Below are 22,815 nucleotides of genomic sequence, written 5' to 3' on the forward strand. Positions count from 1 at the left end.
GCTCACGCACGCTTGCTGGAAGTCCAAGCCCCTTACCCACAAAACCTCCTTTACCCCCTCTCTCCAACCCTTTCGAGGACGACCCCTACCCCGCCTTCCTTCCCCTATAGATTTATATGCTTTCCATGTCATTCTACTGTGATCCATTCTCTCTAAATGACCAAACCACCTCAACAACCCCTCTTCTGCCCTCTGACTAATACTTTTATTAACTCCACACCTTCTCCTAATTTCCACACTCCGAATTTTCTGCATAATATTTACACCACACATTGCCCTTAAACAGGACATCTCCGCTGCCTCCAACCGTCTCCTCGCTGCTGCATTTACCACCCAAGCTTCACACCCATATAAGAGTGTTGGTACTACTATACTTTCATACATTCCCTTCTTTGCCTCCATAGATAACGTTTTTTGACTCCACATATACCTCAACGCACCACTCACCTTTTTTCCCTCATCAATTCTATGATTAACCTCATCCTTCATAAATCCATCCGCCGACACGTCAACTCCCAAGTATCTGAAAACATTCACTTCTTCCATACTCCTCCTCCCCAATTTGATATCCAATTTTTCTTTATCTAAATCATTTGACACCCTCATCACCTTACTCTTTTCTATGTTCACTTTCAACTTTCTACCTTTACACACATTCCCAAACTCATCCACTAACCTTTGCAATTTTTCTTTAGAATCTCCCATAAGCACAGTATCATCAGCAAAAAGTAACTGTGTCAATTCCCATTTTGAATTTGATTCCCCATAATTTAATCCCACCCCTCTCCCAAACACCCTAGCATTTACTTCCTTTACAACCCCATCTATAAATATATTAAACAACCATGGTGACATTACACATCCCTGTCTAAGACCTACTTTTACCGGGAAGTAGTCTCCCTCTCTTCTACACACCCTAACCTGAGCCTCACTATCCTCATAAAAACTCTTTACAGCATTTAATAACTTACCACCTATTCCATATACTTGCAACATCTGCCACATTGCTCCTCTATCCACTCTATCATATGCCTTTTCTAAATCCATAAATGCAATAAAAACTTCCCTATCTTTATCTAAATACTGTTCACATATATGCTTCAATGTAAACACCTGATCTACACATCCCCTACCCACTCTAAAACCTCCTTGCTCATCCGCAATCCTACATTCTGTCTTACCTCTAATTCTTTCAATTATAACCCTACCGTACACTTTTCCTGGTATACTCAGTAAGCTTATTCCTCTATAATTTTTACAGTCTCTTTTGTCCCCTTTCCCTTTATATAAAGGGACTATACATGCTCTCTGCCAATCCCTAGGTACCTTCCCCTCTTTCATACATTTATTAAACAAAAGTACCAACCACTCCAACACTATATCCCCCCCTGCTTTTAACATTTCTGTCATGATCCCATCAGTTCCAGCTGCTTTACCCCCTTTCATTTTACGTAATGCCTCACGTACCTCCCCCACACTTACATTCTGCTCTTCTTCACTCCTAAAAGATGGTATACCTCCCTGACCAGTGCATGAAATTACTGCCTCTGTTTCTTCCTTAACATTTAAAAGTTCCTCAAAATATTCTCGCCATCTACCCAATACCTCCATCTCCCCATCTACTAACTCCCCTACTCTGTTTTTAACTGACAAATCCATATTTTCCCTAGGCTTTCTTAACTTGTTTAACTCACTCCAAAATTTTTTCTTATTTTCATTAAAATTTCTTGACAGTGCCTCTCCCACTCTATCATCTGCTCTCCTTTTGCACTCTCTCACCACTCTCTTTACCTTTCTTTTACTCTCCATATACTCTGCTCTTCTTATAACACTTCTGCTTTGTAAAAACCTCTCATAAGCTACCTTTTTCTCTTTTATCACACCCTTTACTTCATCATTCCACCAATCACTCCTCTTTCCTCCTGCCCCCACCCTCCTATAACCACAAACTTCTGCCCCACATTCTAATACTGCATTTTTAAAACTATTCCAACCCTCTTCAACCCCCCCACTACTCATCTTTGCACTAGCCCACCTTTCTGCCAATAGTCGCTTATATCTCACCCGAACTTCCTCCTCCCTTAGTTTATACACTTTCACCTCCCTCTTACTTGTTGTTGCCACCTTCCTCTTTTCCCATCTACCTCTTACTCTAACTGTAGCTACAACTAAATAATGATCCGATATATCAGTTGCCCCTCTATAAACATGTACATCCTGGAGCCTACCCATCAACCTTTTATCAGGGTAAATTTCAAATACGTATGAAGTCAAATTTTTCTTGAAAAATTTGGGCAAATATCAAGTTCTATGAATATAGGAATGTATGAATACTGAGATTCCACTGTATTCATATTGCCTTCCTATTCAATTTGTGTATTCTCATCCATTTAATCTCCCATTCCTGATACTATTGACTCTCCTCTAATTAACAGCTGTCTTCTGTTGTGTAGTGCAGTATCTAACGAACTTTGTGTAAACACATGGTTTGTTATTCTTGACCTAGTCAAGTTGAGACTGTACATCCTATGGGTTTTATGATTATTGTATATTTTGTAAAATCAGTGACTGAAATAAAGAATCTAAATTTATATTAATCTATACTCAGAGCTGCTAGTGTCATATAATGATTGCTACCAAGGATATAACTCACCAACATAGAACAAGGTAAGATTAACCGGGGTAATAACCAAGGCATCTGCTGCCAGTTTTGGAAGCACCATCCGCAAACTCTTGCCCACAAACTTTGAGTCTAAGTATTTGTACCTATAAGGGAAAAATCACATTACATTTTACTGAATAAATTGAAAGTATTAGTATGCACACTAACTGTTCTACTTCAATAAACACACCCACCCCAAAGTCTTATGTATGTGGCATGTATCAAGTGCTGCAAAATTACAAACACAAACTAGAACCATCAACAAAATATTAACACCCACAGCAAGAACCTCCTGGTTAAGTCTGCCATCTTAAAAAAAAAAATCATGTATTTACACAATATCTGCAGAATAATCACAACTATCAATTGACTGCCTAAAGTCTGCTCATAATAGTAAGAATAAATTTATACAATATTCATGAGGTTGCAACAAAAGACAATATAAAAATTTTGTGTTTTGTTAAATAATTATGTAAATTTTTTAAATAGTTTTTTAAAACTTTTGCTTTCATTATAAAGGATACACAAAAAACACTTCAGTTCCAAAAAAGGGACAAAATTTGCATGACTTCTACTCTATTCTGGAGCACGGTTTTTAAAATGCCAACTAATATAACAACTATCCAACAACTTGTATTGAGCTGTACTCAGTCACACTCTCTCATGCACTCCAGACAACAAATATCCCCACCTCTCCTTTAGAATGCACACACTGTACTACCCACCTCCAGGACTCAGGTCTGACTAACCAGTTTTCCTGAATCACTTCACAAAATGTTACTTTGCTCACACTCCAACAACTTGTCAGGTCCTAAAAACCATTTGCCTCCACTCCTAACATGCTCATATAACATAATAGCTAAATAATAGCTAAATTCAAATCCAAATACCTACAAAAATCTCTCACAGTGATAAACATCTACAGAGTACCACAGTCAAATATTACCAGTTTTAGTGAAAACCTAGGAAGCATGATAACTGATGCACACATAATTAAAGATCACTTACTACTCTCAGGAGACTTCAATATAAATCTCCTGCAAGACCAGGACCCACATGTAATTGAATTCACAAACACTGAATAACTGCTTGTTGCTAACAACAGTAACAAAACCTAAAAGAATTACAGAGACTAATGTTTCCCTATCAGACCACATCTAGACCAACACTATATCCCTTTTAAAATCAGGCAGAATCACAGATAATACCACAGACCACTACCCTACCTTTATCATAACTAATACAGATAAATTATCCCAAGACACTACTAAAGTAACCTTCTGACTTCATAATGAGGCAGCCATTAATTTAAAACTTCACAACAGCAATGACAAACATCGACTGGCAAACTGAGCTAGAAATCTATACAGATACTGATGAATGTATTAATAATTTTCTAAAAAAGACCCAATACCTCTATAACAAGCACTGCCCTAAAAAATCTAAACAGATCACAGCTAAGAGACTGAACAATCCTTGGCTAACACTCAGCATCCTCAAATCCATAAATACAAAGTACCTATATGAAAAACAGTACAGAATGGGTCACATAACCAGAGACCAAACAAAACATTACTCATCAATCCTAACCAGCCTGATGAGAAGGGCAAAAAAATTGTATTATTAGAACAAATTATCCAACTTAAAAGGTGATATAAAAAAGACCTGGAAAATCCTATCTGAAATTCTAGGAACAAAAAAGATATCAGGAAACAGAACAATCAAACTAACAAAACCAGATGAACCGCAACTCCCACCAACTGAAACAGCAAACAGACTCAATGTTTTCTTCTCCACCATACGAAAAAACCTTGCGGGTAAAATCCCACGCTCAAATACCCCACCTAATGACTACCTCACTGGCACCTACCCGAACACACTGTTCTTAGCTCCGACTAACCCAACAGAAGTCTCCCTTATTATCAACACACTAAAGAACAAGACAGGAGATTTAAATACCTTACCACCCTTTATATACAAAAAACTTCACAAGTACTGTCACCAATTATTGCAACACTAACAAATCCATTGAATCCTCTACCTTCCCTACAGTTCTCAAAATAGCAAGGGTCACCCCGATACATAAAGGAGGAGATCAAGCAGACTTGAATAACTATAAGCCAATATCCAACTTACACCCTCTCTCTAAAATCTTTGAAAAATTAATTCATAAGCGAATCTATTCCTACCTCATCTCCCACAACATACTCAACCCCTGCCAGTTTGGGTTCAGGCCTAATAAAAATACGAATGATGCTATTATACACATGCTAGAACAAATATACCCTGCACTCGAGGAAAAAAGTCCCATTGGGGGTCTTCATTGATTTACATAAAACTTTTGATACAGTTGACCATGATTTGTTGCACATAAAATTATCGCACTATGGTATAAGAGGGCACTCCCTCAACTACCTAAAGTCATACCTTAGCAACAGAAGCCAATGTGTGTACACAAATGGAGCAAACTCTTCCACACAGCCAATTACGGTTAGTGTCCCACAGGGAAGTGTCCTTGGCCCTCTTCTCTTTCTCATTTACATAAACGACCTACCAAATGCATCGCAACTTCTCAAACCCACACTATTTGCAGATGACACTACATACGTCTTCTCTCACCTAAGCCCAGTCATACTAGCCAATTCTGTAAATACCGAATTACAGAAAATATCTACCTAGATGATGATTAACAAACTTACTCTCAATATTGACAAAACCTACTTCATTCAGTTTGGGAACAGTACTACAGATATTCCTCTTAAAATAATGATAAATGGATCACCTATCACAAAGCACACAGAGGGAAAATTCTTAAGAATCCAACTAGATAATAGACTCAAATTTCAAACACATGTACAACAAATTTCCAAGAAAATCTCCAAGACTGTAGGCATACTATCGAAGATACAGTACTATGTTCCACAATCAGCCCTCCTGGCCCTATATCACTCACTCATTTACTGCTATCTCACCTATGGAATCTGAGCATGGGGCTCAACAACAATAAATCATCTCAGACCATTAATTATCCAACAAAAGGCTGCAGTCAGAATAACAAATTCCTACTCCAGGCAGCATACTCCACCAATATTCAAAACTCTAAACTTACTCACCGTACAAAACATCCATACTTATTATTGTGCCTACTACATACATAGAATGCTAAACTCAGATATAAACTCTCCCCTCAAACTTCTCCTTACCAACCTCAACAGAACACATGACCATAACACAAGGCACAGATTACTCTTTGATGTTCCCCGTGTCCATCTCACACTATGTAAAAACTCAATGCACATAAAAGGCCCAAAAATCTGGAATTCATTACCTATGAATATAAAAGAAACACTGTTTATCAGTTCAAGACTCTTCTTAAAAACCACTTACCCACAACGAAATAAATACTGAATAACTATCTCATAAATGTATAACCTGTGACCCTATCAAATTATGTTTTTCTTTAATTACATTACCTAATAGAATACTCCATTCTCTTGAAACGCACAGTAACTCATTTAATAACAAAAAAAGGCACAATACCATGACTGGAACGATACACAAATAACCCGCACATAAAAGAGAAGCTTACGACGACGTTTCGATCCGACTTGGACCATTGACAAAGTGACTTTGTCAATGGTCCAAGTCGGATCGAAATGTCGTCGTAAGCTTCTCTCTTTTATGTGCGGGTTATTTGTGTAACTCATTTAATGACCATATGACCTATTTCTGCACTACAAATCATTGATTTTATTCGATTTGATCAGATTATACTATACATTATTATGCTACAAATTTGTATAACTTTAATGCTTCTTATTTGAAATACTCAGTTGTACTTTCATGTTGTAATTTGTTTACTGTAATTTTTACCACTGAATATATCATTGCTTAGTTAATCTTAAGTTAATTTTAAGCCTGCCCATAATGCTCTGCATACAAGGGGCTTTTGGAATGTACACCCAATCACTATTTCTTTGTACAACTATGTATCATGTCCAAATAAAAAAATAAGTAAATAAATAAATGCCTGCTGGATGTCCAAGCCCCTTGCACACAAAACCCCCTTTAATGCCTCACTCCATCCTTTCCTAGGATGACCCCCCTACTGTAAAATAAGTTCAATATCATGGCCAGGCAACACAGGAGATGCATTATTTTTATGGTGTGCAAAGTCAGTTGTTTCTGTTTCAGATGCATTCATAAGCTAGATATCATTTATTAATCATGTAATAAGAAATTTATACTTGAGCTATTTCTCTTGACTGACATTTACTCCAATATTCTTGTTCACCCAATAAGAATATTGTACTGCTATAAACACAGAGGAAGACCACAACATGAGCAGAACGTGTTTACAAGCTGAGCTAATGAATTTTTAATATGCTATATAGTAAATGTTCTAAATAAATAAATGCATAAATAAAGGGCAATAATTTAAAATTATATCTATAGAGTAAAATAAAATTAGTAAATACCCATAGAACATCTTATCCTCTAACTTAAATACAGCAATGTGGAGTTACCAACACTATACTGAGCAACACTGTATCCCACGATGCCTGATATAAGCTGCCCACTAGTTATTTCTAGACTGGCAGTTAACTATATATAAGTACTGTATAGGTAATCTAATTTAGAATAGCTAATATGTAAGATTAGTCACTATTTAGATCATGCAGAATTCTACCCTTTATAATGCTTGAGAAAATGAACTCTGTTTGTATGGCAGATTGCTTAGGAACTCAATGGTAATTTCTAATATCAAAATATGTCAATGAATATGCAGTGAAGGGTGCAAGCTGCTTGGTTTTCCAAGTGCCTTTTCCATAATATGATGCAATGCTTACTACTAGAATTGCATGCATATACTGCTAATTCCAATAAACAACAAATGTATTAAAGTGCATAAATACCACTGAATACAGCTAGGTACATAAATATCAGCACCTGTACTTTCTTAAAATTATACAGGTATTTAGGTTACTAAAAGTAATAAAGAGTTTTTATGCAGACAGTGAGGCTCACTCGAGAATATGTTTGAAAGAGGGATAATTTTCCAGTAAAAATAGGTTTTCAACAGGGATGTATGATGTCACCATGATTAACATATTTATAACGGAGTTATAAAAGAAGTTAACACTGGGGTGTTGGTGAGAGATGCGAGACAAAGATAATGAATCCTATTCAAAGAGGGAACTGTCACAGTTGCTTTTGCTGAAGACAAGGTTCTTTTGAGATATTCTGAAGAAAAGTTGCAATGGTTAGTGGAGGAATTTGGAAGGGAAAGTAAAACAGGGAAATGAAAAGTGAACATAAAGAGCAAGGTGATAACAGTAAATAAAAAATCTAGGAAATGCAAAATAGGATATTAAATTGGAAAGAGGTGCAAGGAAAGCAAATCTGTTAAGATATTTGAGAGTGGACTTGTCAGCAGATAAAGTGAACCATAGAACTAGCAAGGGTTAAAAGGAAGTTGGTGCACTGTGGCATCTGTGGAGATAAAGAACTTGATCCATGTACCAAAATTTAATGGTATATGGATCAAGGAGGAGGTTGGAGGCAGTGGCAATGCCATGTTTGTGGGCAATGCATGATGTGAATATGATGCATAGAATTTGGAGCTTGGAGATTACATAATGTAGGGTTACCAAAAGTATTTAGAGGACTGAAGAGGAGTGTTGAGGATATTCAGAGAGGATGGAGAAAAACAGGATGACTAGGAGGGTGCATAAATCTGGGGTGGAGGGAAGGAGGGGTAAGAGTCATCCTACTCCTCCTCTGAGTGCTAGAGATCGGTCATCAAACAGGCTTGTGTATGCATGTTAGGTAAGAGTGAGTGGAGGCAAGTGGGTTTTTTATGACTTGACATGTGGTTGGAATGTGAACAAGGCAACATTCATGAAGGAATTCAGGTAAACCAATTATCTTGGAGGTAAGAAGTACACACAGCGCCTGCACTCTGAATGAGGGGTAGAGATGTAACAGTTCAGGGGTGCCATCTGAACTGTGATGTTAGCATGCTTCTAACAAGACAGTGATTGAATAAATGATGAAGGTATTTCCTCTTTTTCAGCTCACTCTACATCGGTCGGAGACAGCCAGTGTATTAAAAATCATAAAATTTATGTGAAAATAATGTTTAAGAATACAAATACAATACACTGATTTTACACAACCTAATAACAAACTTTCCTATCAAAAACAATCAGTCTACATTAAAAAAATAAATAAATCTACAGTATTTCCTTTTTTTCTAAATCGACACTTGCCTTAAAAGTATCTTTCTACTGACATGGACAACTTTTTTTTATTTTATTTAAGGCTACTGGAACATGCACAAATTTCAGTTAAAATGAGGTAACACAACAAGCAAAATTCTCACCGGATTTGGAAGGAAACACTGGTCGCAGTACTCAGGAGCACAGTAGGATCAATGAACCACAGGGTAACAGCACAGGCCAACCTATTTCACCTACCAGAGAAGCAACACCAAGCTCTTCAATACCTACACCAATACCAAAGTCATCGAGGATATGATTCTGTATTTAAACCTTTTAGGCTATAAAGTAAAAGATGAAGACCACATTAACAACAAAATCTAAAAGAAAATACTAAATAAACAAAGTTTTATTAAAAAGCAATGATCCAGGCAGAACTCAGGAAGTGCATTGAGAAATGAAAAGAAAAACAAAATGAATTAACAGGTACAAATTGTAAAAACCCACTATTAGTTTTTGCAATTTGTAGTTAGGATGGCCTTGCATCAATATATATTGATTGAAGGCTTCCATAGATAATATTCCTTTCAGTGCTGTATTCAGATTTAACTGCTCCTCACATGCTTAAATAAAGCATATTTACAATAAAATGTAAAAGTGACCAATGAGAATATTGACTGTACAACTAAATGTACATAACTAAAAATTTTAGGCTATGGAACTATCGACAGATTATTGAAATTCTGAGCTACAAAAAAGTTGATCATCATTAGATATTTGCTCTGATATTTAACATAAAAGATGTATCAGTAAATGTTATCATGATAAACTTACACTCTAAGCTTATATTAGACATGTCATCAAGCAGATAGCAAAAATGTATGGTACCACACCTATACCTGCCCCTCATCAGTGACCTGTCACACCACAACCTGTCCCCCAACCACAACCAGAGGGGAAAGTGCCAAACCGAATCCTTGCTAACTGTCACTACCTGGTACCAATACAGTCTACCCCAAAAAAGAAGTATTCTCAGAAAAAGTGTGTTGTGTGTACTACCACCTCATGGCGACCCCAACAGTGGAAGGACACACAATTCCTGTGTCAGCAACGTGGGGTGGCACTCTCTATAAATCCATGTTTCATGGAGTATCATACAATCATGGAGTACTAGAAACAGAACTGGGACCTGTAAATACTTGTAGTATATTCAAATTCAAAGTTTATTCTCTATAAAGATTACAATGTTGAGTTTACAGAATTTGGTTGTTGTGTGGTTTACATGTAGTTAAATAATGATTACAGAGTGTACCACTAGAACGCCTAGCATGGCTAGGCATTTCGGGCAGACTTAGTTTAATTCTTTGTTTTAAAATATTACAAATTATGAGGTAAGTTGGTATTATGGCTAAGTGACTAAATACTAGTTTGTGAGTTTAGCAATGTGAATGCTTTTGTTTTGGCACAGTACATAGTTTCAGTACTGGAGTATCATAGGATTCATTATTTTAAGATTGAGATTAATATTTCTGTTTATGGTCAAATGGGTGAGTGAGTGTAAGTGTGAACCACCAGGTGGTATTCGTGTAGTTAGTTGATGGGGTGTATCAGGGAGATAAGATGTTTTCTAATGGTAGTTTTGAAGGTGATGAATGTGTCTGCAGTTCTAGAGTTCTCAGGTAGGGTGTTCCAGATTTTAGGGCCTTTGACATACATTGAATTTTTGTAAAGGTTTAGTCGGACACGGGGAATGTCGTAGAGATGTTTGTGTCTGGTGTTATGCCTGTGGGTTCTGTCACAACTATCAAGAAAGCGTTTTAGGTCAAGGTTGATATTGGAGTTTAAGATTTGCCTAAAATGGGCCACAACATTGTCATTGTAATAGTCACCAGCATGGCTTGCAATAGCTGTGTTAGGGTGCTTTTCATCCATAAAGGTTTGCAGTTCAACCCACTTTGCACACATTTCCTTAATCTTGAAGTAGGCACAATGGATTCCACAACTGGCATAGGCAACACACACACACACACACACACATGAACAGGTAACATACATACATACACACACACACACACACACACACACACAGAAAGACAGGTAACACACACAAACAGGCAACACATACTCGCACACACAGACAGGCAACACACACACACACATATGGACAGGTGGCACACACACGCACATGAATAGGTACCACATACACATGGACAGGTAACACACACACAAAGACAGGCAACACTCACACACATGGACAAGTAACACATACCCACACATAGACAGGTAACACACACACACACACACACACACACACACACACACACACACACACACACACACACACACACACACACACACACACACACACACACACACACACACGTAATATACACGCGATTCGTCCGGGACGTGTCCCAATGAATCACGTGAGGCGAGGCAAAATTTTTGCGTTCAAATGTAGCGTATGGCGGATTTAACATAACGCGATGCCATCGTAAGGCGGGGGTCCACTGTATAGTTCTACTGTCTTCAAATTTTGTCCTGAAATTTGTATTGATAAAGCTACTGGATGGCGAAACGTCTACAATAAAGATACCCAGATGTTGTACATGTCTTAATTTCATCTTGTTCAAGTCAGTTGGCTCACCTCCTTTGTGGATTGAGGTAACCCTTGCTGTCTTCAGTATAGATGGGAAGGTTGAGGATGCTACAAATTGGTTAAACACTGTTGCAATAATGGGTGACAGCTCATGTGCAGCTTTTTTATATATTAATGGTGTCAAGTTATCTAGATCACCTGCTTTGTTTTTTAAAGATTTAATGACAAGTGAGACTTCAGTGGAATTAGATGGAGCTAGAAATAGAGTATTTGGGTAGCTGCCAGTGAGGCACTCGTTCGGCTGGGTATTTGAGCTGGAAATTTGACTTGCTAGCTTTGATCCTACAGTAGAGAAAAAGACATTAAATTTGTTGCCATGTCTATAGGCTGTATATGAGGTTCATCTGGTTTAATTAAGTTTATCTCTATTTCCAGACAGTTTCCTAGAGCCCAAAATTTTGGAGAAGGTTTGCCAGGTACTTTTCATATCACCTTTTATTTCAGTAAGTCTACTTTCATAATGTATTTGCTTTGATTTTCATACTGATGTGTATTGTCTAGTTAATTCTTTAGTAATTAGGCCTAATCTGAACTGTTTTTCAAGTTGGTGTTTTTTATCAATAGATTTGAGGATACTTTTTGTTAGCCATGGGCTGTTTAGTCTCTTTTCTGTGATCTGTTTCGTTTTGATTGGACAATGCTTGTTATAAAGGTTTAGGGTTTTCTGTAAAAAAATTTTGACATCTTTGTCAATATTATTGCTGTCAGCTAGCTATCTCTGCTAATCAATGGCACTTAGTGCTAGTACAGTACAGTGGACCCCCGCTTAACGATCACCTCCCAATGCTACCAGTTATGTAAGTGTATTTATGTACGTGCATTTGTACGTGTATGTTTGGGGTCTGAAATGGACTAATCTACTTCACAATATTCCTTATGGGAACAAATTCGATCAGTACTGGCACCTGAACATACTTCTGGAATGAAAAAATATCGTTAATTGGGGGTCCACTGTATTAGGTTGTTTACCGATGTTGCATCATGCAGGCGAAATGCAATCTTCCTTGTTTCTTGAGACAATTTACGTAAGTTGGTTATGAGAAAGGTAGGGTAGTGGTCTGTGGTGTTGTCTGTGATTATACCTGCTTGTAGTGGGGATATCGTGTTGGTCCAGATACAGTCAAGTAATGAGGCACTTGTTTCAGATTCTTGTTGGCTTATAGAGAGTAGCAACAAGCTTTTGTTCATAGTGTTTGTGAAATCAGCTACTGGAGGGTCAGTTGCTTGGATGAGGTTTATGTTGAAATCTCCTGCAAGTATCAGATGGTGTTTATTCAACTCCGACTCAGTTATCACGTTTCTAAGGTTACTGCTAAAAGTGTAAGTATTTGTGTGTGGTAGTCTGTAGACATCAGAGTAATAGATGGCAATGCCTCCTCCTGGTAGGTCAGGCCTGCGTTATGTATGGCTGTGTAACCAGGTATGGTAAATATGTCAAATCTTGTCTGAGCCAGGTTTCAGTAAGAATAATGAAAGTTATAGTAGCATTTAGAGACTTCAGTAATACAAGGAGGTCATCACAGTGTTAACTCAATGATCTAACATTACAGTTGAAGATTGTAATGTTCTTGCTGGCACTGAGAAGAGTATTAGCCTGACTAGCAGTGTAGTAATGGCAATTACTCTTAGGATTATTTCTGCAGTTCAATAAGAGGTTGATATCAGGATCAATAACTGCATTCATAAGGGGCACGTAGAGAAATAAGCTGTTGCAATTATTAAAAAAAATGAAACGCATTTGCTGTTAAACCACTAACAAATATAAATATATGAACTAAGATAATTATTTTAAAGCTAAAAATAATGTAACTACTGACTATAAAAGTAAAACAATGAAAATAAGATACTTTAGCACCTGAGTTAGCACCTTAATTATTTTAAAGTTAAAAGTAATGGTTTTGAGTATAAAAAAAATATAACACTTAAGCACCTGAACTATCAACTTAATTAGCACCTTGTGTGTCTTAAGTAACTGGGAATTAATTACTGTTATTCACTAATAGATATGAAAATATGGGTTAACCCTTTGACTGTTTTGGTCGTATATATACGTCTTATGAGCCAATGTGTTTGACATACATATACTCAAAAATTCTAGCGACTTCAAATCAACCGGGAGAAAGCTGGTAGGCCCACATGTGAGAGAATGGGTCTGGTCAGTGTGCACAATATAAAAAAAATCCTGCAGCAAGCAGTGCATAATGAGAAAAAAAACTCCGACCGTGTTTTTGGATTAAAACTCCAACTTTGAGGTGTATTTTCATATAGTTTTTATGGTTATATTCTCTTTTTTGTAGTCACATTTGATAGAATGGAAAACATGTTATAGAAATGGAGGTGGTTTTGATTGGTTTTACTATGAAAAGGACCTTGAAATGGAGCTCAAAGTAGGGGAAATGTTTGATTCTTGCTGATGTTCAAGAGTAAACAAATGATGTCATTGTCCAATAAATGTCCAACTACCCATTCTAATATGCAGTCATGAATGGGTTGACATTATTTATACAATTATTACAATACTGCAGTAGTCTGTGTAACAGTAAATTTTCTGTTTTTTTTTTTGTTTGAATAAAAATTCAAAAGAGAAAGCAAGAGTAATATCAGTGGGGCCTGGAGACGTGACTGATGAACAAAGAAAATGTTATTTTTGAGCCAGGAATGTCTGCATTGTTCATTCTGGACCATATTTTGAAATTGGCATATTTTTTAATTTTGCTTGAAATTGGCCAAATTGCCAAATTCTGACCACTGTATTGGGTAGTTGAAATCAGTAAATGGGCAGTTTCTTGTACTCAATCAATAGAACAAATGGAGTTCTAAAGAAATAGCTATGAGTTTGGTTGACTGGAACAATGGAATTAGCCGAAAATAGGGCTCAAAGTGGGAGAAATCACCGATTCGTAAATATTGCTGAGGTCGCTAACTTCACCAGAGCGTAATTCCATAAATTTTCCATCAAATTTCGTACTTTTGGTGTCATTACCATCGGGAAAAGATTCTCTATCATTTCATAAGATAAAATAATTTTTTTTTTTAAATATTTTGTGACACCAGGAGACACCTCAGGATTTGGGGTTGAGACAGTGAAAGGGTTAAAATTAGTATTACAGTTAAAAATGTATGAGATGCTGGGTATAAGATTCAAAATGAGAATTTTACTCTTTAGCACTTGGTTTAATACCTTAAAGGTGAATTCTACTATACTACAACACTGTACATGGTTGATATTGTGTCCAAATGTAGATCTACGTTTGCATGCGTAGCACTCCAAACGTAGATCTACATTTTTTTACATAAGACACAACGTAAAATCAAACGTAGATTAACAGATTTACGTTCAGAGCGCTACACGTGCAAATGTAGATCTACGTTTGGAAAGCTTAAGGGTTAACAAGATTCAGTCAAACCAGTGAATGTGAGGAAACATGCTAGTTCTTGATCATTTGTTATTTCAAACCTACGGCCCGTGTCTGATAATTTTATCGTGATTATGCCATCACGAGTAAAGCACTGTTTTATTGTTGCATTATCACGCTTAAGTTTTCGAAGTCTGTATAATAGGTTCTGTCGTTTTTTTTAGTTAGGCACTTGTTTATATATACAGTGGAACCTCTACTTGCGAGCGCATCCATGTGCAAGTTTTTCCAAATACAAGCAGTCAATGGGTCGATTTTTTGCTTCCATACACAAGCAAAATTTCCATAAGCGAGCAGACCTCAAGGCAGGTTCCTTGACACTGGTGAGGGACTCTTGCTCTTGATCTAGGGAATTGTATCTCATTTGTTTGTTGGACTATCTTATCGAAACTTGGACAATGTATGATGGAAAGATGCTTCTTAACATACACCAAAAATGAAAGAAATCTAAGCATAACTTTGGGGTCCAGTCCCTGGACCCATTATGTACCTCTGTAATCTTATGACTACTGCCCACAGGATGGGTATGGGGTGCATAATAAACATATTAAACTAACTAAATAATGGAGTTCACTTCTCGGCAATTAGCCACCCCTTAGCAGAATTTTCGTATGGTTTTTATGGTTGTATTCTCATTGTTTTGGTCTCATTTGATAGAATGGAAGATATATTACAGAAATAGATATGATTTTGATTGCTTTCATGACAAAAAGTACCTTGAAATTGAGCTCAATGCAGTCATGAATGGGTTGACATTATTTATACAATTATTGCAATAAGGCATATCAGTAAATCTTATATTTTTTTGTGTGAATAAAAATTACAAATTATTTATATTGTAATAATAATAATAGGTAGTAGGTTGGTAGACAGCAACCACCCAGGGAGGTACTACCGTCCTGCCAAGTGAGTGTAAAACGAAAGCCTGTGATTGTCTTACAAGATGGTAGGATTGCTGGTGTCTTTTGTCTGTCTCATAAATATTCAAGATTACAGGTATGTCTTGCTACTTCTACTTACACTTAGATCACACTACACATACATGTACACATTTATTTATACACACTCATCTGAGTTTTCTTTGATTTTATCTTAATAGTTCTTGGTCTTATTACTTTTCCTTTTATATCCATGGGGAAGTGGAATAAGAATCTTTCCTCCGTGTTGTAAAAGTCAACTAAAATGCCGGGAACAATGGGCTAGTAACCCCTTTTCCTGTAAAGATTACTAAAAAGAATAAGAAGAAGAAAATTGTCAAAGTGGGAAGTCTGAATGTGCGTGGATGTTGTGCAGATGATAAGAGAGAGATGATTGTGGATGTTATGAATGAGAAGAAGCTGGATGTCCTGGCTTTAAGTGAAACAAAGCTGAAGGGGGTGGGAGAGTTTCAGTGGAGAGGAATAAATGGGATTAGGTCAGGGGTTTCAAATAGAGTTAGAGCTAAAGAAGGAGTAGCAATAATGTTGAAGGATAAGCTATGGCAGGAAAAGAGGGACTATAAATGTATTAATTCAAGGATTATGTGGAGTAAAATAAAGATTGGATGTGAAAAGTGGGTTATAATAAGCGTGTATGCACCTGGAGAAGAGAGAAGTGTAGAGGAGAGAGAGAGATTTTGGGAAATGTTGAGTGAATGCGTGGGGAGTTTTGAATCAAGTGTGAGAGTAATGGTGGTTGGGGATTTCAATGCTAAAGTGGGTAAAAATGTTATGGAGGGAGTAGTAGGTAAATTTGGGGTGCCAGGGGTAAATGTAAATGGGGAGCCTTTAATTGAGCTATGTGTAGAAAGAGATTTGGTAATAAGTAATACATATTTTATGAAAAAGAGGATAAATAAATATACAAGGTATGATGTAGCACGTAATGAAAGTAGTTTATTAGATTATGTATTGGTGGATAAAAGGTTGATGGGTAGGCTCCAGGATGTACATGTTTATAGAGGGGCAACTGATATACCGGATCATTATTTAGTTGTAGCTACAGTTAGAGTAAGAGGTAGATGGGAAAAAGAGGAAGGTGGCAACAACAAGTAAGAAGGAGGTGAAAGTGTATAAACTAAGGGAGGAGGAAGTTCGGGTGAGATATAAGCGACTATTGGCAGAAAGGTGGGCTAGTGCAAAGATGAGTAGTGGGGGGGTTGAAGAGGGTTGGAATAGTTTTAAAAATGCAGTATTAGAATGTGGGGCAGAAGTTTGTGGTTATAGGAGGGTGGGGGCCAGGAGGAAAGAGGAGTGATTGGTGGAATGATGAAGTAAAGGGTGTGATAAAAGAGAAAAAGGTAGCTTATGAGAGGTTTTTACAAAGCAGAAGTGTTATAAGAAGAGCAGAGTATATGGAGAGTAAAAGAAAGGTAAAGAGAGTGGTGAGAGAGTGCAAAAGGAGAGCAGATGATAGAGTGGGAGAGGCACTGTCAAGAAATTTTAATGAAAATAAAAAAAAATTTTGGAGTGAGTTAAACAAGTTAAGAAAGCCTAGGGAAAGTATGGATTTGTCAGTTAAAAACAGAGTAGGGGAGTTAGTAGATGGGGAGATGGAGGTATTAGGTAGATGGCGAGAATATTTTGAGGAACTTTTAAATGTTGAGGAAGAAAGAGAGGCAGTAATTTCATGCACTGGTCAGGGAGGTATACCATCTTTTAGGAGTGAAGAAGAGCAGAATGTAAGTGGGGGAGGTACGTGAGGCATTACGTAGAATGAAAGGGGGTAAAGCAGCTGGAACTGATGGGATCATGACAGAAATGTTAAAAGCAGGGGGGGATATAGTGTTGGAGTGGTTGGTACTTTTGTTTAATAAATGTATGAAAGAGGGGAAGGTACCTAGGGATTGGCAGAGAGCATGTATAGTCCCTTTATATAAAGGGAAGGGGGACAAAAGAGACTGTAAAAATTATAGAGGAATAAGTTTACTGAGTATACCAGGAAAAGTGTACAGTAGGGTTATAATTGAAAGAATTAGAGGTAAGACAGAATGTAGGATTGCGGATGAGCAAGGAGGTTTTAGAGTGGGTAGGGGATGTGTAGATCAAGTGTTTACATTGAAGCATATATGTGAACAGTATTTAGATAAAGGTAGGGAAGTTCTTATTGCATTTATGGATTTAGAAAAGGCATATGATAGAGTGGATAGAGGAGCAATGTGGCAGATGTTGCAAGTACTGTATATGGAATAGGTGGTAAGTTATTAAATGCTGTAAAGAGTTTTTATGAGGATAGTGAGGCTCAGGTTAGGGTGTGTAGAAGAGAGGGAGACTACTTCCCAGTAAAAGTAGGTCTTAGACAGGGATGTGTAATGTCACCATGGTTTAATATATTTATAGATGGGGTTGTAAAGGAAGTAAATGCTAGAGTGTTCGGGAGAGGGGTGGGATTAAATTTTGGGGAATCAAATTCAAAATGGGAATTGACACAGTTACTTTTTGCTGATGATACTGTGCTTATGGGAGATTCTAAAGAAAAATTACAAAGGTTAGTGGATGAGTTTGGGAATGTGTGTAAAGGTAGAAAGTTGAAAGTGAACATAGAAAAGAGTAAGGTGATGAGGGCGTCAAATGATTTAGATAAAGAAAAATTGGATATCAAATTGGGGAGGAGGAGTATGGAAGAAGTGAATGTTTTCAGATACTTGGGAGTTGACGTGTCGGTGGATGGATTTATGAAGGATGAGGTTAATCATAGAATTGATGAGGGAAAAAAGGTGAGTGGTGCGTTGAGGTATATGTGGAGTCAAAAAAAAGTTAGCTATGGAGGCAAAGAAGGGAATGTATGAAAGTATAGTATTACCAACACTCTTATATGGGTGTGAAGCTTGGGTGGTAAATGCAGCAGCGAGGAGACGGTTGGAGGCAGTGGAGATGTCCTGTTTAAGGGCAATGTGTGGTGTAAATATTATGCAGAAAATTCGGAGTGTGGAAATTAGGAAAAGGTGTGGAGTTAATAAAAGTATTAGTCAGAGGGCAGAAGAGGGGTTGTTGAGGTGGTTTGGTCATTTAGAGAGAATGGATCAAAGTAGAATGACATGGAAAGCATATAAATCTATAGGGGAAGGAAGGCGGGGTAGGGGTCGCCCTCGAAAGGGTTGGAGAGAGGGGGTAAAGGAGGTTTTGTGGGCAAGGGGCTTGGACTTCCAGCAAGCATGCGTGACTGTGTTAGATAGGAGTGAATGGAGACGAATGGTACTTGGGACCTGACGATCTGTTGGAGTGTGAGCAGGGTAATATTTAGTGAAGGGATTCAGGGAAACCGGTTATTTTCATATAGTCGGACTTGAGTCCTGGAAATGGGAAGTACAATGCCTGCACTTTAAAGGAGGGGTTTGGGATATTGGCAGTTTGGAGGGATATGTTGTGTATCTTTATATGTGTATGCTTCTAAACTGTTGTATTCTGAGCACCTCTGCAAAAAGAGTGATAATGTGCGAGTGTGGTGAAAGTGTTGAATGATGATGAAAGTATTTTCTTTTTGGGGATTTTCTTTCTTTTTTTGGGTCACCCTGCCTCGGTGGGAGACGGCCGACTTGTTGGGAAAAAAAAAAAAATAATATGTGATGCAAGGAGGGAAGAGTATATGGAGAAAAAGAGAGAAGTTAAGAGAGTGGTGAAGCAATGTAAAAAGAGAGCAAATGAGAGAGTGGGTGAGATGTTATCAACAAATTTTGTTGAAAATAAGAAAAAGTTTTGGAGTGAGATTAACAAGTTAAGAAAGCCTAGAGAACAAATGGATTTGTCAGTTAAAAATAGGAGAGGAGAGTTATTAAATGGAGAGTTAGAGGTATTGGGAAGATGGAAGGAATATTTTGAGGAATTGTTAAATGTTGATGAAGATAGGGAAGCTGTGATTTCGTGTATAGGGCAAGGAGGAATAACATCTTGTAGGAGTGAGGAAGAGCCAGTTGTGAGTGTGGGGGAAGTTCGTGAGGCAGTAGGTAAAATGAAAGGGGGTAAGGCAGCCGGGATTGATGGGATAAAGATAGAAATGTTAAAAGCAGGTGGGGATATAGTTTTGGAGTGGTTGGTGCAATTATTTAATAAATGTATGGAAGAGGGTAAGGTACCTAGGGATTGGCAGAGAGCATGCATAGTTCCTTTGTATAAAGGCAAAGGGGATAAAAGAGAGTGCAAAAATTATAGGGGGATAAGTCTGTTGAGTGTACCTGGTAAAGTGTATGGTAGAGTTATAATTGAAAGAATTAAGAGTAAGACGGAGAATAGGATAGCAGATGAACAAGGAGGCTTTAGGAAAGGTAGGGGGTGTGTGGACCAGGTGTTTACAGTGAAACATATAAGTGAACAGTATTTAGATAAGGCTAAAGAGGTCTTTGTGGCATTTATGGATTTGGAAAAGGCGTATGACAGGGTGGATAGGGGGGCAATGTGGCAGATGTTGCAAGTGTATGGTGTAGGAGGTAGGTTACTGAAAGCAGTGAAGAGTTTTTACGAGGATAGTGAGGCTCAAGTTAGAGTATGTAGGAAAGAGGGAAATTTTTTCCCAGTAAAAGTAGGCCTTAGACAAGGATGTGTGATGTCACCGTGGTTGTTTAATATATTTATAGATGGGGTTGTAAGAGAAGTAAATGCGAGGGTCTTGGCAAGAGGCGTGGAGTTAAAAGATAAAGAATCACACACAAAGTGGGAGTTGTCACAGCTGCTCTTTGCTGATGACACTGTGCTCTTGGGAGATTCTGAAGAGAAGTTGCAGAGATTGGTGGATGAATTTGGTAGGGTGTGCAAAAGAAGAAAATTAAAGGTGAATACAGGAAAGAGTAAGGTTATGAGGATAACAAAAAGATTAGGTGATGAAAGATTGAATATCAGATTGGAGGGAGAGAGTATGGAGGAGGTGAACGTATTCAGATATTTGGGAGTGGACGTGTCAGCGGATGGGTCTATGAAAGATGAGGTGAATCATAGAATTGATGAGGGAAAAAGAGTGAGTGGTGCACTTAGGAGTCTGTGGAGACAAAGAACTTTGTCCTTGGAGGCAAAGAGGGGAATGTATGAGAGTATAGTTTTACCAACGCTCTTATATGGGTGTGAAGCGTGGGTGATGAATGTTGCAGCGAGGAGAAGGCTGGAGGCAGTGGAGATGTCATGTCTGAGGGCAATGTGTGGTGTGAATATAATGCAGAGAATTCGTAGTTTGGAAGTTAGGAGGAGGTGCGGGATTACCAAAACTGTTGTCCAGAGGGCTGAGGAAGGGTTGTTGAGGTGGTTCGGACATGTAGAGAGAATGGAGCGAAACAGAATGACTTCAAGAGTGTATCAGTCTGTAGTGGAAGGAAGGCGGGGTAGGGGTCGGCCTAGGAAGGGTTGGAGGGAGGGGGTAAAGGAGGTTTTGTGTGCGAGGGGCTTGGACTTCCAGCAGGCATGCGTGAGCGTGTTTGATAGGAGTGAATGGAGACAAATGGTTTTTAATACTTGACGTGCTGTTGGAGTGTGAGCAAAGTAACATTTATGAAGGGATTCAGGGAAACCGGCAGGCCGGACTTGAGTCCTGGAGATGGGAAGTACAGTGCCTGCACTCTGAAGGATGGGTGTTAATGTTGCAGTTTAAAAACTGTAGTGTAAAGCACCCTTCTGGCAAGACAGTGATGGAGTGAATGATGGTGAAAGTTTTTCTTTTTCGGGCCACCCTGCCTTGGTGGGAATCGGCCGGTGTGATAATAAAAAATAAATAATAAATAAAAATATGTATAATAATAGTAATATGTATAATAATAATATGTGTAATAATAATACATATATATAATGTACTACATAATAATAATTATAATAGATGGTTTCAAAAGGCTGTCACTAGATGGCGGTGTTTACCACAACAAAGAGGAAGCGGTTGTGGCCGCCTCCACCTGTTACATAACATATTTTATGCATTCTAGAGTACATATCAGGTTTCTATGTTATTTATATTGTTTATTATTTCATATTAGATGAACTGTGATAGATAAATAAGCCGTAGAGTTGATGATAGCAAAATATTCAAGGAGAATTTTGTCCTATCTCCAAACACTCGTCAGCCGCCGCCGCCGCCAACCCCACATATATAATGACATATTTTATTCATTCTAGAGTATATATCAGGTTTCTATGTTATTTATATTGTTATGTCATATCAGATGAAGTGAGATAGATAAATAAGCTATAGAGTTGATATTAGCGAAATTATTGAAGTACAGAATTCCACTGGAACGGATTAATTCCATTTCAATTAATTTAAATGAGGAAAACTGACTGCAAACAAGCAAATCCATTTGCAAGCAAGGTCATGGAACAGATTAAACTCACAAGTAGAGGTTCCACTGTACATTACTCCTTTTCTTGATGGAGGAACTTATTGGGTCCTTTTTTACATCAATGGAACTGAATTTTAACATAACACTTTGCTTCTGACCTGGCCTGCCTAGCAGTTGGGCCTCCTTGATATCACTGGCTTCAATGTTAATTTGTATCTCATCTTTTATTAGCTGGAGTGCTATGTTGGTGCAATTCTCATTGTTTGTATCTGGTGGCAAGGTATAGCTGGTTAAAATGACAGAGTCTAGGAGCTTGTCTTGTTCAATCATATTCCTTTGATACTGGAAGCATGCACTCCAGTATGTATGCATGCATGTACAAGCGTATATATGCAGGTACAAGGATATATATGCACCCCTCTAGGTTTTCTTCTATTTTCTTACTAGTTCTTGTTCTTGTTTATTTCTGCTTATCTCCATGGGGAAGTGGAACAGAATTCTTCCTCCATAAGCCATGCATGTCGTCAGAGGCAACTAAAATGCCAGAAGCAAGGGGCTGGTAACCCCTTTTCCTGCATATATTACTATATTTAAAAAAAGAAACTTTCATTTTTCTTTTTGGGTCACCC

At 37.8% G+C, this 22,815-nt stretch overlaps 1 protein-coding gene across 4 annotated transcripts in view; it reads right to left on the reverse strand.

Annotated features, from left to right (window-relative positions):
- Positions 1–22,815, reverse strand: part of LOC128685818 (mpv17-like protein) — a 65,422-nt gene that overhangs the window by 15,381 nt on the left and 27,226 nt on the right. For all 4 annotated transcript variants that reach the window (XM_053772498.1, XM_053772497.2, XM_053772500.2 and 1 more), the window contains one exon: positions 2,654–2,766. In XM_053772498.1, the coding sequence (XP_053628473.1) occupies positions 2,654–2,766 (113 nt within the window). The remainder of the gene's footprint in view (positions 1–2,653; positions 2,767–22,815) is intronic.

The sequence above is a fragment of the Cherax quadricarinatus genome, chromosome 23, assembly GCF_038502225.1.
Source record: "Cherax quadricarinatus isolate ZL_2023a chromosome 23, ASM3850222v1, whole genome shotgun sequence".
NCBI classification, from domain to species: Eukaryota; Metazoa; Arthropoda; class Malacostraca; order Decapoda; family Parastacidae; genus Cherax; species Cherax quadricarinatus.